This window comes from Ranitomeya variabilis, chromosome 2 (assembly GCF_051348905.1).
Source record: "Ranitomeya variabilis isolate aRanVar5 chromosome 2, aRanVar5.hap1, whole genome shotgun sequence".
In the NCBI taxonomy this organism is placed as follows: domain Eukaryota; kingdom Metazoa; phylum Chordata; class Amphibia; order Anura; family Dendrobatidae; genus Ranitomeya; species Ranitomeya variabilis.
The window spans coordinates 349,655,191-349,671,697 of NC_135233.1; the positions used below are offsets into that span (position 1 = coordinate 349,655,191).

Here is a 16,507-nt window from a genome sequence, read left to right on the forward strand (position 1 = left end):
CCCATACTGGCAAAAAAAAATTTTTGAAAGAGAGGTACACCTGTTTGTCAAGCTACGTGGTGTATATGTTTATATGCCCATGTGGCTTGACTTACGTGGGTGAGACCACTATGGAGGTAAAAAGTCGCATTGGTAAACATAAAAGCACTATAAGGACAGGCCTGACGGATCTACCGGTTCCCAAACATTTTTTAGAGAAGAGGCACTCTGTAAATCAATTACGATTCAGGGTCATTGATAGTGTCCCTGTGTTGAGTAGAGGAGGTGATAGGGTGCAGATACTTAAAACAAAAGAGATGAGGTGGATCTACACGTTGAGGTCCTTACAACCCAAGGGTTTAAATTTGGATTTCAACTTACAATTTTGTGCATGATATGGTCTATACCCCTCAGGGCAGCTGTTTCATCAGTGTATGTTTGTTTTTATTGACATTGGGTTTGTGGACATTTTTGTTAATGTCTTGATTTTATTTTGCAGGTTACTCTGTGGCAGTCGGTGGCTGGATGGATTAAGTCGATAGTGGATTATTCATATCCTATAGTAATAATAAATGGATTTTTATATATATGATCTTTTTCCTCTTTTGCCGTCCGACTGTCCCACTGTACTGCCAAAAAATTCTTTTTCGCTTATATTTTTTTCTTGTTTCTTTTCTAGATATGTGTTTATTATGATGTACAGGGATTATTGTATTTTGTTGGGGTTAAGGTTTTTTCTGTAATGTTCTGCTGAGATGGAGGTCTCAGACATATATGTGCCCCCTTTATGTAGGTGGGTTGAGCCTGCGTTGTTTGCGCGTGCGCTTCTTTGCGTCTAGGGCAGACCCTTATTCATTGGGTTGTGTCCGGGACTTGATGCGCCTGCGCTTCGATATAATAATAATAATAATAATAATAATAATCTTTATTTATATAGCGCCAACATATTCCGCAGCGCTTTACAGTTTAACAGTTTCAAACACAACAGTCATAGGTAACAATGTTAACAATACAGCAATAAAGCAAAATAAGACGACCCTGCTCGTGAGAGCTTACAATCTACAATGAGGTGGGGAGATACAAAGTACAGGTGTGTATTTACAATGATGGTCCAGCCATTCGATGTAGAAGCTCCCCCTATACCTACGATGAGGGCGATCTAGGGTCTAAGTGATGGTGCTTGCGCGCTGGGTGGTGGGGGCGGGCCGGCACTGCGGTCACGTGGTGGTGGTGGTTCATCCCGGGCATTGCGCGCGTGCGCTCTCCTGCGGCGCCTCTGTGTAAGGTGGCCGGGGGGTGGCGCATGCGCCTGATGCGATGGGGGTGGACCGCGGCTGCGGTCATGTGGTGGGGGCTCGCCTGTTCCTCCTTGCGCCGGCGCTCCCTTATGATGCTATTAGGTGAACTTTGGTGACCCGGGAGTGGAATACAGGTACTGTGATCTTTACTATAATGAAGGGTTCTTTGGATTGGGCGAAACTGTGAGGTAATATGTACCGGACATGGTGATAGGATGTCTTCCTTTTTGGCGCTATGAACCAGGATTGGACACTGTGATAGCCAGGACATTGTCGGTTGGTTGATTATCCCCATGGAGACGGAGAAACAGAAAGTGGCAGTTCGCCGTTCATGAAGAAATATGTGATCTCTATGGATTTGGTGAAGAGTGGGAGGTTTTATACATTATATGGATATTTGTTGTTAGTGAAAATGTATGTACACTACTGATGTCTGTTTTTTTTATATAATATTTGTTAATTGTGTCAGGTGGGCTGTACTTGGTGGTGATTGGTGCACTGTGTGGCATCCACACTACTTAAGACAGCCCACTATGCTGTAATGTATGCTTGACAAAGACCAAGTTGTGGTCGAAACGTTGCTGCTGTACCATGGCTTAATAAAGCGTATTTTGAAGACTTCTACACCTGGATGGAGCGCTGTTCATTATACATTGATTGGTTGCACTAGACAAGTGACACTATACAAGGTATATACTGTATTTTTGAGGGTTTTTTTACAGGTAACCCAAGAGTCATACATCAGAGGGATAGTTTGGGAAACCCTCTGACATACATACAAATGTAGTGTGACTACGCCCTAAGGTAGCTGCCCCTTACGGAAGGTGTGCCTGCTGTAGTTTTGGACTGTGCGCTATTCTCTCTGCAGCAGCGACAGAGGAAAGGTCGGTGACTGGTGACAGCGTACTGAGATGAGACGTGAGTCACTGTTTGCTCGCACTTACACAATAGCCATGAATATTTGACAAGCCCCCGTGTAAGGGTGTGACCTGATCAGATATCAACAGCTCCACACGTAGAATTACAGTTTTATAACCCAAACTTAAAGGGACATTTAGACGGAGCGAGAATCGGAGGACGAGTGTCTATATGACCGCTCGTTCCCAATTACTGGCCAATGGAAATACGACCAACAAAGTGCTGGAACTCAGAATTAGTAAATTCTGTAATATTCTAATGTAAGTAAATTTAAATACATTTTTACCTGCAAAATCATTTAATTCAAAACGTTAGTTACATTAATTTGAAAAATCTTGGACTCATCCTCAGTTAGAGCCTTTACTCACTCCACTCCCGTGCTAAATTCACAATTTTTTTCTCAGGTCATCTGAAAGAGTCAAGAAGTTTGTCTCCAGTCAGCTCTGATCATGCAGCTGGAGATTTCGGCCTCATTCACATGTCTGTTTTCGCACACTATCTTTATCCTTGTTTTTTTTTACGGCTGGCAATCGTACCTATAATTGTAAATGGGGTCATTCACAAGTCCATGACTTCCCGGGGACAGAGTGATCTGTTCATATTTGCTTAGACATGTCTAATTTTCATTCAAGTGTCGGATCAAAATTGGCAATGCAAGTCTATAGGTCCGTGAAAAAAAAAAAAAATTGAACGGCACTCGAATGGCATCAGAGTGCAGTCTGATTCACAGACTACTACATTCCAAAAGAAGAGGGAATTTTTTATTTATGTCTGAGAAAAACTGATGACACTCGGACCAAACTTGGGTGAAACTCGGTCCGTTTTTCCTACATTTATAAAGAAAATTCTGTCCTGACACTGAGCCGACAGTGAATGCTGTAAGATTTCAGCTCTGAAGTACACAGGATTTGTGTATGCAGCTCTGAGCCACAATAAAAGTCGTAATATGTACAAGAAACATATTGAAAGTTACTAAATGTCGTATGCCGCTTGATTCTCGAGAAGAAATATCTCCCCAAACTTTATATTACACCTACGGTGTACTTTGCTTATGGCCAAGAATGTGCTACGATGTATCAGAGTGCTGTCCTAGCTTGCATCTCATATTTTAGGCCAGATTATTTGCTTTTTTTGCTGTTTTTGCCCAGAAATAAACACGCGGCCAGCCAGGAATATCCAGAGCGAGCTTATGTCCACAGCTCCAAGTCTCATGATGCCCCAGAACCATATAATTCAGGGTTCCCTCCAGCAAGAATATTTAGCCTGGCAGCGCTGCATAATACTCGGTCTGTAATCTGATATTTTTTAGCCAGGAGGGATGCCGCCTCCATTCTTCATCAAGTCACCTCCTCCAGGCTGTAGAGAATAAAGAGTCCAGGACACACCTAGCGCTGTGTAGTCCGTGCCATAGCTGCCGCTCCTCATCCCACCGCTCAGAGCTACACACAAATAATGGACTTCAATCTGTCTGCAGGTAAGAGACACCTTATAGTATGCACCATATCCACCGATCGCTCCGGGAAGCTGAGATATGGGGGGCTGTATAGCTACAACGTATACATGCATTAGGCTGTGCTTCCATCTGCCTTTTAGGATAGTTTTAATATATCCTTTGTCGGTTCAGAGTTTTTTTCCTCTGATACAGAGCTCCAAATTCTCTGCAAGACATAGAAACAAAGAATTAAATGCTCTGTGTCTGCAGCCACCACTAGGCGGAGCTTTAGAGCTTATGGCATACTGCTGTATTATAGCGGCCAATGCAGTTAGCTCGTACGCTCCCCCTAGTGGTGGCTACAGACGTCCACAATGTTTCACTTTGCATAGGAGTTGGAGTTCTGTATCAGAAAACATTTTAAGTCAAATAGATGCGAAAATTAATTCTCTAAATCTTGAATCTGTTCACATAACAAAAATATTTCTTCATTCCTCAACTGTTAGCGCCCGTCATATTGTTATTAAATAAAAAAAATTTGCAACTAGAAAAGATGCATGTCTTCTACAGAAACAGCGCCACTCTTATCAGCAGGTCGTGTGTGGTACTGCTGCTCCTTTACTAAGAAACCTGAACTTTGAATACGTTTATGCTTTTATGACGGTGATAAATTAAACACAACACATAGAAAAGATAATGACTCCCATATAACAAAAGTGGATTTATAGTGATATGTTGAGTGTAGAGAAAACTGTATTCTCTCTGCCTGCTCTTGTTTTCCTGGGAGATAATCGTTGCTAGATTAGCGGCTAATAGGTACGGCGGGGTGAACATACAAGTGTTAATAAGAAAAGGGTGGGTGATGTGGACGCATGACAGGAGAACACTTCTTACTCCAGAGACTTTCACAAATCAATAACTTATTGAGTCTATCCAAGGAAACATGGGTGTGCAGGGGACAGATGTTAGAGGCGTGTATGGTGCCAATATAAGATGACATCCACAGCTCATAGGAATTTACTAATCCGGTCTAATATGTAGGCAGTGAACTCGTAGGGGGAATTAAAGGCTAGCTTTTCATATGACAGACTTTGGGTCAGTGTTAGGTATTTTGCACGCCAGTCTTTGGGTCAATCTCAGGCGTTTGCACGCCAGTCTTTGGGTCAGTATCGGGCGTTTTGCACGCCAGTCTTTGGGTCAGTCTCGGGTGATTTGCACGCCAGTCTTTGGGTCAGTATCGGGCGTTTTGCACGCCAGTCTTTGGGTCAGTCTCTGGTGATTTGCACGCCAGTCTTTGGGTCAGTCTCGGGCGTTTTGCACGCCAGTCTTTGGGTCAGTCTCGGGCGTTTTGCACGCCAGTCTTTGGGTCAGTCTTGGGCGTTTTGCACGCCAGTCTTTGGGTCAGTCTTGGGCGATTTGCACGCCAGTCTTTGGGTCAGTCTTGGGCGATTTGCACGCCAGTCTTTGGGTCAATCTCGGGCGTTTTGCACCCCAGTCTTTGGGTCAGTCTTAGGCGTTTTGCATAACAGTCTTTGGGTTAGTGCTAGGCCTTTTGCATGAGTCTTTGGCGTTTTGCACAAGCCTTTGGTTCAGTCTTAGGCGTTGTGCACTCCATTTTTAGGGCAGTCAGACACATTGCATGTCCGGCGTTTTGCACAGCAGTCTTAATGAATGAAGCGCTGGAGTACAGATGCACCTAATTCAGTTGTGCAGCTCTTTAGTCAGTTTGGTGTATCTTTCCACTGAAGTGCACCACAGCCAGAGCATTTCTGGTGTTATTTAAGCCACTTTTCTGCATAAATTATAATGAATTTGTAGGGTGATCTTGGCCCACTTTGGCAGAACCGGCAGGAGCTATCATAAAAATGTCAAAATTGAGCTAAAATTTTGGGGGGCGTGGTTATGTAGCGGAGCTGTGAGGACGCGTCTGGCTGGAGCTCCGATAATCCTGACCTGAATTCCCTGCTAATACTCACCGGAGAGGGTTTTCCGATCCACCGCTGTGTTCCCCTGGGTGCCTGGAGGTGCCCGGCTTCAGAGAGGCTGCGCGGGCGGCTTCGGTCGGGTGAACTCCGGGAGTGCCTGGACGGAGGACGGAGCTGCTAGAGGCGGCGGCCATTTTCACTACCACGCGCGCTGACGGCGGAAGGCGCGAAGCTGATCCTGCTGCACAGGGGAGAGCTGGCTGATCTCCGGTGCAGCTCTTCAAGGTACGGGGCGGGAGTCTCACGGTGTGTGCCCTAAGAAACGGGCCCCGGGCTCCCTCTCATCAGTGCCACATAACGCTTTATAGCGCTAACTGTCCCTGGCGCATATTACTCTGGAACTTCTCCCCCACTCCATTACTTGTATGGTGGATGTGGATTTGCTATATTCTGACTACAGTATATACTACAGCTGCCTGGGTGTATTCCTGAGAATTAATACAGATAATAAGCTCATATTATTCGCTGCTGGATCTACTTCCTGGATTCCTCTCCCTCCTGAGAGTACATTGGGCTGGTTTATAATCTACCATTAACCCTGTGGTGCACGGCTGAGAGGGCCATATAGGCTGTTTGTGTATTGTGCCACAGTATTACATTGCTCGGGCAGAACCTGTACGCTATCAAAATACTAAGCGATCCTCATTATGTCATCCGCACATCGCACCAAAAATCTAAGTGCTGCTGAAAAACTCAAAAAATTTACACGATCTGATCCTCCTGATAATCTACGTTCAAAAAAGAATAATACTTCTCCTATGGGGAAATCTGAGACCCAGGTACAAAATCGTGCCCCCGAGGATGAGGGGGACGGAGATCAGGAGGACTTAACTCTGAGACAGGCATCTGAACAACTGATGCAAGCTATATCACTGACTAGAACCTCTCTGACTGGGAAGATAGAGGAGGTGCACTCTGAGGTGGGGCGCCTTCGCCAAGATATGCAGTCTATGAAGGGCCGTATTACAGAGGTTGAAACACGGGTGTCTCGCCTGGAAGACAACTCTGCACCTATGGAAGCTAAATTGACAAAAGTGGCTGGCTCCATGAATGCTTGGAGGCAGAAGGCGGATGATTTGGAAAACAGACTACGCCGAAATAACATCCGTATTATAGGCCTACCGGAGCGCTCAGAAGGCCAACAACCTGAAAAATTCTTGGAGGGCTGGCTTAGAGATATTCTGGGAGATGAATTCTCCCCTACATTTGCCGTGGAAAGGGCCCACAGGGTCCCAACAAAAGCTCCTCCCCCTGGCGCTCCGCCAAGGCCCTTCTTGGCCCGCCTTCTTAATTCCAGAGACAGAGATATGGCTCTTCGTATGGCGAGGCAAAAAAGCCCTATTAAATTTAACAGCGCTACTGTCTCGATATTCCCAGACTTTTCTATGGAATTACAAAAACAACGGTCTCAGTTCATGGAGATAAAGAAACGACTAAGAGAGGAAAATGTCGTGTATTCAATGCTTTATCCTGCTAGACTCAGGGTCGTGTATAAAGGTTCTACTTCCTTTTTTAGCACCCCGGCGGACGCTGAAGAGTGGCTACGGTCATGTGTGGGAGTGGACAGGGGAGGAGAGAAATCCTAAGTTGGCTGCTGTTTATATTTGCATGGATCTACAAAAAGAGGAGCCCTCTTGTCGGGCAGATTTTCTAGTTTCTTTCTTTCAAGATCCTGGAACTCTATCACCGGTTTTTCCTTGTTGATGAGAGGAGCCCTTTTGCCAGCGCCCTAGGAAACAACTTTACCGAACTCTGTGTTCAGAGATGGTATCCCCTTTTTTGGACTGGGTTATGCGGAGCACGGTTTTTTGCTCCCTTAAGAAGCATTATTTGATCTTCAATGTTTTAGTTTTGTTCATTGTTAGTTGTATAGACATTACTGCCATGTTTTTCTTCATCACCTGCGTGACGGACACTCGACGTGATACTACATTTTCTAAGCTGATGAGATATGGCGTCTGAAGTAACATGCATATCCTGGAATGTGAGAGGTTTAGGGTCGCCTCGTAAGAGAGTTAAAGTATTTTCTCAGATAAGACGTTATCGCCCTCATGTAGTAGCTTTAGTTGAAACACACCTGACTAGAGACTCGTCCCGTTATATGCAGAAACCTTGGGTACAATGGTCTGTGCACGCATTCCACACTAGCTATTCTAGAGGGGTATCTTTGTTAATCCATAAGGATATTAGATGGGAAGTCAGAGAAGTTCGGAGGGATCCGGAAGGTCGTTTTGTGTTTGTGTATGCGAATATGAATTCAGAGGAGTATGTCATAATGTGTATATATAACCCTCCTCCTGCTAATATGTCGGTTGTCAAGAAGGCGGTCGACTTTGCCTTGAATTATCCAGATGCGCATGTTCTCTGTATGGGAGATTTCAATATGTTAATGAATGAAGGTATGGATAGACTTCGACTGGATGGGGGGACTACGGATGTGGGTTCTTCACCATCTCGATTATCAATATTCATGGAAGGTACTGGCTGGTTAGATCTTTGGAGAATGCATCATCCCGACATAAGGGAATATACTTGTCATTCGTCTGTCAGACGTACTTTGTCTCGCTTGGACTATGTATTCGGCTCCAGTAACCTGGCGGTACGGGTGGGAGAGGTGTGTCATGGGAATAGAGGAATTTCAGATCACAGTCCAGTGATCCTTAAACTTAAATTGGGTCGGGTGAGGAACATTATAACGTGGAAAGTAAATCCATTCTGGTTGAAGTTAATAGGCCCGGAAGACCGGACTGTTGACCAACTGGACTGTTTTATTGCATCCCACCCTATGCCGCAAAATCTTAATATTCTCTGGGACGCCCTTAAGGCATACCTAAGGGGTTGTTTGTCTTCTACCATCTCGTATATTAAGCGACAGACCTCAAAGGAAGACGATGACATGGACGAGCGACAGAGTCTCGGAGGCGGCCTATATAGCTAACCAGACGAATGAGAACAGAATGGAGTGGTTACACTTACACAGACTCCATAGTCAATATACTGACACTAAATCTAAGCGCAAACTATTTTTTACTAGACAGACATACTTTGAACTGGGAAATCAGTCCAGTAAACTCCTAGCATACATGGTACGCCAGCACAACACATCCAATACTATACTTAAAATCCGGAAATCAGACGACTCTGTAGTAACCTCGACAGATGACATACTCCACTGCTTTTGTGATTTTTATAAAGAATTGTATAGTTCCAAGGGAGACTCTGATACCTCGGAGTGTCTAAGATATTTATCAGACCTAGTGTTCCCCGCATTGAATGCTGCACAACAAGCCTTTCTAGACGCTGACTTTACTCTTGATGAGGTGAACAAGGCTATAACTGACATGGCTTCTGGCAAGGCACCTGGTCCGGATGGCTTCCCTATAGAAATATATAGAAAATATAGAGATGCTCTGGTTCCAATTCTGCTCAAAGTATTTCAAGGGATTTGGGAGGGAGGTTCCTTGCCGGACTCTTATTACGAAGCAAATATTATAGTCTTAAAAAAGGAAGGGAAGGACCCCCTAGACTGCGGATCTTATCGTCCTATTTCATTAGTTAATGTGGACTACAAGATTTTCACTAAAATTCTAGCTACTAGATTGAACACGGTAATATTAGATATAATACATCCAGATCAGACAGGTTTTATGCCGGGTAAGAGTACCTCTATTAATATCAGGAGGGTTCAATCAATAGCTCAGTATAGTACGTTGGTCCCTGAGAATAAATGGGCCATGGCCTCGCTGGACGCGGCTAAGGCATTTGACTCCCTTGAATGGCCTTTTCTGTCTGCATGTTTACAGAAATTTCAATTTGGTCCTAAATTCCAAAAATGGATAGCAGCACTATATTTGAAGCCAAGAGCTCGGATAATTATCAATAATTCTATCTCTGAATCCTTCTCCCTAAAGAGAGGGACTCGCCAGGGATGTCCTCTATCTCCGGCCTTGTTCGCCCTCGCAATGGAGGCATTGGCGATTCGTATGAGATCCTCCCCGTTGGTTAGGGGCATTAAGATAGCAGACCGCGTGGATACTGTCGGTTTGTATGCGGACGATATGGTTGTATTTCTTGACGAGGTGGAGGAGACCCTGCCTCACGTGATCACTACTATAGAGGGATTCAGTAGACGTTCCGGACTATATATTAACTGGGATAAATCTGCCTTGATGCCTCTCTGTCATGGCTCGGCTGCACACCTTAATACGCTCTCCCTATTGCCGGTTGTCACTAGTTTTAAATACCTAGGAATAATTATACCAAAAGATAGTAGACTGGATTTACAATTTAATATTCTCCCGTTACTGGAGTTCGCTAAACATAAATTTGCTATATGGAGTAAACTGCCTCTATCTGTCTCGGGCCGTATAAATTTGATAAAAATGATACTCCTCCCGAAGCTTAATTATTCCCTCCAACATAGCGCAGTACCGGTTCCTAAATCCTTTTTTGCTAGCTTAAACTCTTTAACTACATCCTTTATTTGGGGGAGGGCTAGACCCAAACTCAAATTATCCACTTTGCACAGATCTAAACAAATGGGAGGGGCGGCGTTGCCAGATTTTTTTTTATATTACTTGGCCGGACAACTTAGAGCTCTACGAAAATGGATGCCTGGGAGCGATTTACCAAACTCGGAAAACCACCTAGTTTATGCTGCCAAGATCAGCTGCCCGTTGGGTTTTCTGGAAATAAACAAACCCTCTGCCCCTAAGTTATTGCCGTTACTTCGGTTGGCAAGGTTGATTTGGCGACAAGTAAAAAAGGTGATCCGTTTTGACGGTATTGTAGCTGAAATGCCATTATGGGATAGTGAATACTTCCCGAGCTTACTGAATCACCCTTCCGCTCAATTCTGGACGTCACATGGTGTTTTGTCGCTCAATGATCTTTATGAACAGGGAATCCTAATGTCCTTTGAACAAATCCAACATAAGTATGATATACCGAGGCCTCAGTTCTTCCGATATCTTCAACTTAGATCGGCGATACAGTCACATTTTCGAAATGTGGAGGTGACAAAGGTAATATCCTCCTTCCCACTGATAGGGATTTTTAAGTCACAGGGACCCCGTGGTCTTATCTCTGCACTATATACTTATATGTTGTCCGTGGGTGCGGATGCTACTTTGTTGCCAATAGGGGAAAAGTGGAGGGTCCTGATACCTGACTTACAGGGTGAGGATTGGGAGATGGCCCTTGAGTCCCCAACCAAGGTGTCCCCCTCGGCTAACAATAAAATGATACAGTTATATATTCTACATCAATCATATCTAACCCCACTGAGACTGTTTAAAATTGGGCGGTCCGGATCTTCAGAATGTATTAGATGTCATATGGAGGAAGCGGATTTCATACACATGATATGGGAATGCCCTGTTATTATGTCTTATTGGAGAGAGGTGGTTTCGTTGTTGTCGTCCCTTGTACATATTCCTGTTCCCTTGACCCCATCAGTGTGTTTGTTTGGGATTCTGGAGGAGGAAATGTGGGGCCACCACGTCCAAATTTTTTTGAGGGAGACACTTTTTCTGGCAAGGAAATTGATTGCCTTGCGCTGGATGGGTACTTCGCATCCGTCCCTTAGGGCCTGGATAGAGTTGGTAAATTTGATTGTGCCGTATGAACGCACCCTATACCAGAACAGAGGTTGTTTAGAGAAATTCAATAAAATTTGGGACTTATGGAACTCGTCGTATCTCACCATGTCACCACGTAATTAAGGACCTAGATTTAGTATAGTAATGAGTTGGGAGATTGTACGATTCACGCTGAGTACTGAAACCGTTATACTAAGGTGATGGAGTTTGTTTTGTTTAGGCAGTAAGATAGGTTGAGTTTTAGGATTTTCAGTAATTGTGACATACCATTATATCTTAAATATGCTTAATCCGATTGGTGTATATAACATTATGTTAATGTATCTACCGTTATAATGTACCTACACTGACCTGGAAATATGTAAACTGTATGTACATGTGTATTAAGCGTTTAAATAAACGAATTTAAAAAAAAAAAAAAAAAAAATTGAGCTAAAATTTTGCAACGTTTTAAGGAGTTTTGCGCCAAATACTGGAGAAAGCCCCTTGCCAGAAGCATCACAAAAAGTGTCTAAAACACTTAAATATGGTGCATAATATAGGACCGCATGGCGGTATTTTTGGTCACTGTGATGTCCACGTGCACAAAGGACAGCACACTGATCCAATAACTTGTATGCCCGTGCACCAAAGCTATTCTTCCACGCAGACCCATTGTGCAGCTCGCACTCATTAGATCCGTCTTAGGGTAAGTCTCCACGTTCAGGATTGCATCAGGATTTGGTCAGGATTTTCCATCAGTTTTTGTAAGCCAAAACCAGGAGTGGGTGATGAATACAGAAGTGGAGCATATGTTTCTATTATACTTTTCCTCTGATTGTTCCACTCCTGGTTTTGGCTTACAAAAACTGATGGAAAATCCTGACCAAATCCTGATGCAATCCTGAACGTGGAGACTTACCCTTAGGGTATGTCTCCACGTTCAGGATTGCATCAGTCTTTGGTCAGGATTTTATGCAAGTAAAATCCTGACCAAAACTGCACCTGAGGTCACTGGCAGGTCACCTGTGGTGTACCTGCGTGTTTTGCTCATAGTAGCAACATGCAGCGTTTTGAAAAAACGCACAACGCATGCGTTTTCGCGGCAAAAACGCATGCGTTTTTAAACGCATAGTGGAGTCTGGATTTCATAAAATCCCATCCACTATGCTGTAACATCTGGACGCTGCGTTTTTGACGCAGCAGAAAAACGCAGCGTCAAAAACGCAGCGTTTCCTGAACGTGGAAACATACCCTTACAGGTCAGACCAGCGTGTGTTGAAATTCTGGCAGCTCTTCTTCAAAAGCAGCCACAAATGGCCGATCTCTGCACCCTTTATCTTAAGAAGTGATATCAATATCTAACCTGACGATATTGCACAGTAATTAATTTCCTCATACTAACAGCCGAAGCTGCGTTTTACAGGAATGTTCCACATATGTAAAGAAGTTATATATTTCCCTGCATATAATTGATTAGTTATAATAATATTCCATGTATTATCTCTTTGTAGCAGTCGACCCAAAGAAAGTCGAGGACGCTAAAAAGCATGGACACGGTGACGTGAAGCACGGCCATAAGCATGGAGACCACGGCCATAAGCATGGAGACCACGGCCACGGAGGAGGCCACAAGGTACAGCGATTGATAGATGGTACTGGAATTGCAGCCATATATACGAACCGATATAGGGTGATATTCTAGGATTTTGTGTCTTCATAGGGCGAGCATGGCCATTCCAGCGACTCCAGCGATTCCAGCAGCTCAAGTGGAAGTGACTGCGAAAAAGGAAAGGTAAGTGGGCACCCAAGGGAGATGTGTTAATACGCGGACTGCTTTGGGGTATGTGCACACGGCGTCTTTAAGACGCCGGCGTACTCAATGTTTTTGATGCAGAAGAAGCTTCAGGAAAATGTTGGAGCGGTTTTGCTCAAAGCATCTTTTGGATGTCTTCTACAACATTATTATTTTTTAACTCCTTAGTGGCTGCTTCCAAGTCAAAGCCGCCAGAAGAACGGAGCGGTCACTTTTGTTAGCCTTATCCTGGCTTTCAAAGTCTGAAGCCGTTAAAATATGGAAAATGTGCACAGAGAGTTGTTTCAGCAATGCTGTGCATTATTACGTTCATTGTTTTCGGCTGTTTTTAGCGCTTTTTCAGTATAAATCCGCCATAAGGAGGTGTCATGTGCACATACCTTTAGACTACCATCATTTGGCCGTAAGGAAAACAGGTCTCATGGTGGTATAAAACAGGCCTCATGCCCACGGTCAGCATTAATGCTATCTATAATCTAAGCAGGTCTAGAATTCTGTGTGGTTTTATTTCATAATATATCCAGTATTTACATTTTTTGATACACTGCTCCATATTAACTAAAATAGAAACTTCAGGGGTTTTTTTGTTGTTTTTTTTTTTAACTTAAATGCATGTATTTTACCTGTATAGCATTTTGAAAAAACAAATTGTAATGCTTGTCCTCTACAGCCTCTATGTATCACTGTGCACGGCAGACTGCAGAATAAGTCATTAGTAAAGCCCACAGAAATCATATTGGGCGACAGGGTTTGCAACTATTTCTTCTCCTGAACTTATTTATGACCATCTTAAAAGTTCTCCTTTTTTTCATCATCTGCTATGTACCTTGATGCATAGAGGCTATAGAAGCCAAACAATTCAATAATTTTTATTGAAATCCAAATTATAAAAATGCTTTACAGACAAAAATCAGACTTTAAAAAGGGCTTATACCAAGATGAAAAGATACCACCTGTCTACACTACAGGGGATTATTTATTCGGAGTCATTAGGAATACCTAGAACAGGGCTCCGAATGAAGAGGAGGTTGAGCTTGCGCATTTCCACTCCAGTCATTCTCAATGGGACTGCCGGAGATGGAGCGCAGTACAGATGCTCATGCTCAACATCTGCTGTTCTTCGTGGGAATTCGTACAGTCAGACCCCCAGCAATCAGGAAGTTATCCCCTACCCTATGGATAGGGTGTAACTTACAATCTTGATACAAATCCTTTAAATAATAAAATGCACTTAAAGACGTCCATATCCTTTAACTTTAGATTTCATAACTGTCTTGTAATCTGCAGATGATTGACCCCGGCTCCATTCATTGTCTATGGGACTGCCGGAAAAAGCAGAGTACAGTGCTCTACGGTTTCCAGCAGGTCCCATAAAAAAAAAATCAATGGAACGGAGGCTAAGCAATCACACGTATGCTCCATTCAAGCTGGGGCTCTGCAAAGTCTGGCTCCTGGGCTCCCAAAATACTGAGATGTACCAGCAGTAGAACCCCCAGTGATCAGCAACTTATCCGCTATCCTAAGGGGATAACTTGTAATAGTTTTGTAAATAACCCAGCAATGACAGCAAGCAGAGATCTTTGGGAGGAATTGATGCAGAAAATGTATTCGGCTTGTATTACCGCAGTATATCCAGTACTCAACGTTCACTCCTAACCTGTGCGTTGCCTCTCTACAGGCACATGGGGAAGGCCATGAGCATAAGAAGAAGGAAAAGAAATTACATAAGGAGAAAAAACCCAAAGATAAGAAAGATAAGAAAGACAAAAAAGAAAAATCTGAGAAGAAACATTAATAAAAATGTTTTATGTTTTCTTACTCCAGCAAAAATCACTGTACTGATCCGAAAATAATTTATAATTCAGCGCCAGGAACACACCGGGAGTTATCCTACATCCTGAGAGCCGAGGCGTCAATAAAGGCTTCTATAATGTACCTCAATGCATGGGAAACGTCTAATATACTGATTATTGCGTTATACAGTCTTGTGTGTGCGCCGCGACCTGCAGGGTTCAAAGATATAACTAAATGGCTACCTCCAGCTACAGTACAGTAATGGGGGGCCGGGATCACAGGGGGCTTCTGAAACTCTTGCAGATCAGGTTATCTCCAGCGACTATTGCACCTGGTCACACATTTCCACTGCAGCACTACAGGGAATGCCCAACATTGCACGGCCCGGATTCAGGAGCAGATAGGACCCCCCATCATTGGCCCAAAAGAGAAAAATGGGCAGTCACAGCAAGCCAGTCCTTGCACGAGTACATTTTTTGCAGTAGGGTGATGGATCAGCTGCGCCAGGATGAGTGTACATGTCCTCGGGCAGGTAACTGGAGGTGCAGCTCATTCGTGTAGATACCTGCTCACATACTTTCCCCAGGGGGCTTGTTTGTTTCCGCTATTATCTAAGGATCAGCAGTATTCCCATGCCGCTTCCACAACATCTCACAAAACAAGCCTGAACCCTACATTGTGCTAATGAGGTCCAAACCACTGGGAAGTGAGCAATGGCCGCTAATTAGTGATTATGGGCTACCATGGCCAAATACACCGTCCCCCCCCCCCCGCCCCGCTGTACATGATTATATCAGGATAGTGCAGCATTATAACTTTTCTAGTAGACCTACAGGAGTGTAATGTAAAGAAACATCACAATTACTTTTCAGGAATAGGACGGATTATATAAAACAGATGTGATTCAGGAGAGCCGTTAGGCCTCATTCACACCTCACTTTTCCTCGTTTGAGCGCAGTTTGCGTTTTCACATGTCCAGGATTTTTCACTGAATAAAAAATAAAAAATTAGGAGACAGATAAAAAATGGGCAATGCAAATCTATGAACTCGTGAAAAAATTAAAATCGGACAGAACTTGGATGCCGTCCAACTGCTGTCTGCTTTCCATGGACTGATAGGAGAAAGTAGGTTTTTATTTCTCCCCGATGGTTTCTCATTCAAGAAAAACTGATTTAACTTTTGACCAAGGCTATGCTCACATGCTCAAAAAGTTTTGACTGCACAAAGTTTTTGCCAACGTAATTCTGCTGGATCCATCCTAACGGATGATTACTGGGCATGTGAACGTAGAGTAAACTCTGATGGTAAAAACTGACAATAACCAAACTTACTTTGTGGTAAATGTCCTGATGAAGGGGTCAGATAGACCTTGAAACGCGTTGAATAGACCACCAGAGTTCATTATTATATCGGAATTTGTATCATTGTGGCAGCACGGATTTAATCCACAAATTATCCTTTACAAAAGGCCGCGTTGGCGGCCCGTGAATCTGCAGCAGCCGGTACACACATACTATTGCTTTGTGTCATCAGGTGAGCAGCTCCTTGTTAAAAACTGTAATTAATATGAAGGATAAGACCCTATTTGCGCTTTTTTATCTCCTTAATTTACTTGAGACTGCAACTTGTCATATTTAATTTCACTACGCCAAAAAGGGGTTGGAGTAGGATTTGCGGTGAGGTGAACACTGAGGTATATGCAGCT

The 16,507-nt window shown here is 43.6% G+C and overlaps 1 protein-coding gene across 1 annotated transcript; it reads left to right on the forward strand.

The window, feature by feature from the left end:
• The first annotated feature begins 3,511 nt into the window (after positions 1-3,511).
• On the forward strand, positions 3,512-14,960 carry LOC143805832 (uncharacterized). Its single transcript, XM_077285534.1, has 4 exons — positions 3,512-3,669; positions 12,706-12,827; positions 12,915-12,986; positions 14,686-14,960. Exons 1-4 carry the CDS (start codon positions 3,648-3,650, stop codon positions 14,800-14,802), a joined length of 333 nt encoding a protein of 110 aa, XP_077141649.1. The 5' UTR covers positions 3,512-3,647; the 3' UTR covers positions 14,803-14,960.
• Positions 14,961-16,507: the final 1,547 nt, after the last annotated feature.

Bases quoted from the DNA above. Each gene is read 5' to 3' on its own strand.
- LOC143805832 (XM_077285534.1), top strand. From the start codon at position 3,648: ATGGACTTCAATCTGTCTGCAG. The intron at 3,670-12,705 runs GTAAGAGACACC...ATCTCTTTGTAG, and splicing joins GGACTTCAATCTGTCTGCAG to CAGTCGACCCAAAGAAAGTC. The intron at 12,828-12,914 runs GTACAGCGATTG...GTGTCTTCATAG, and splicing joins GCCACGGAGGAGGCCACAAG to GGCGAGCATGGCCATTCCAG.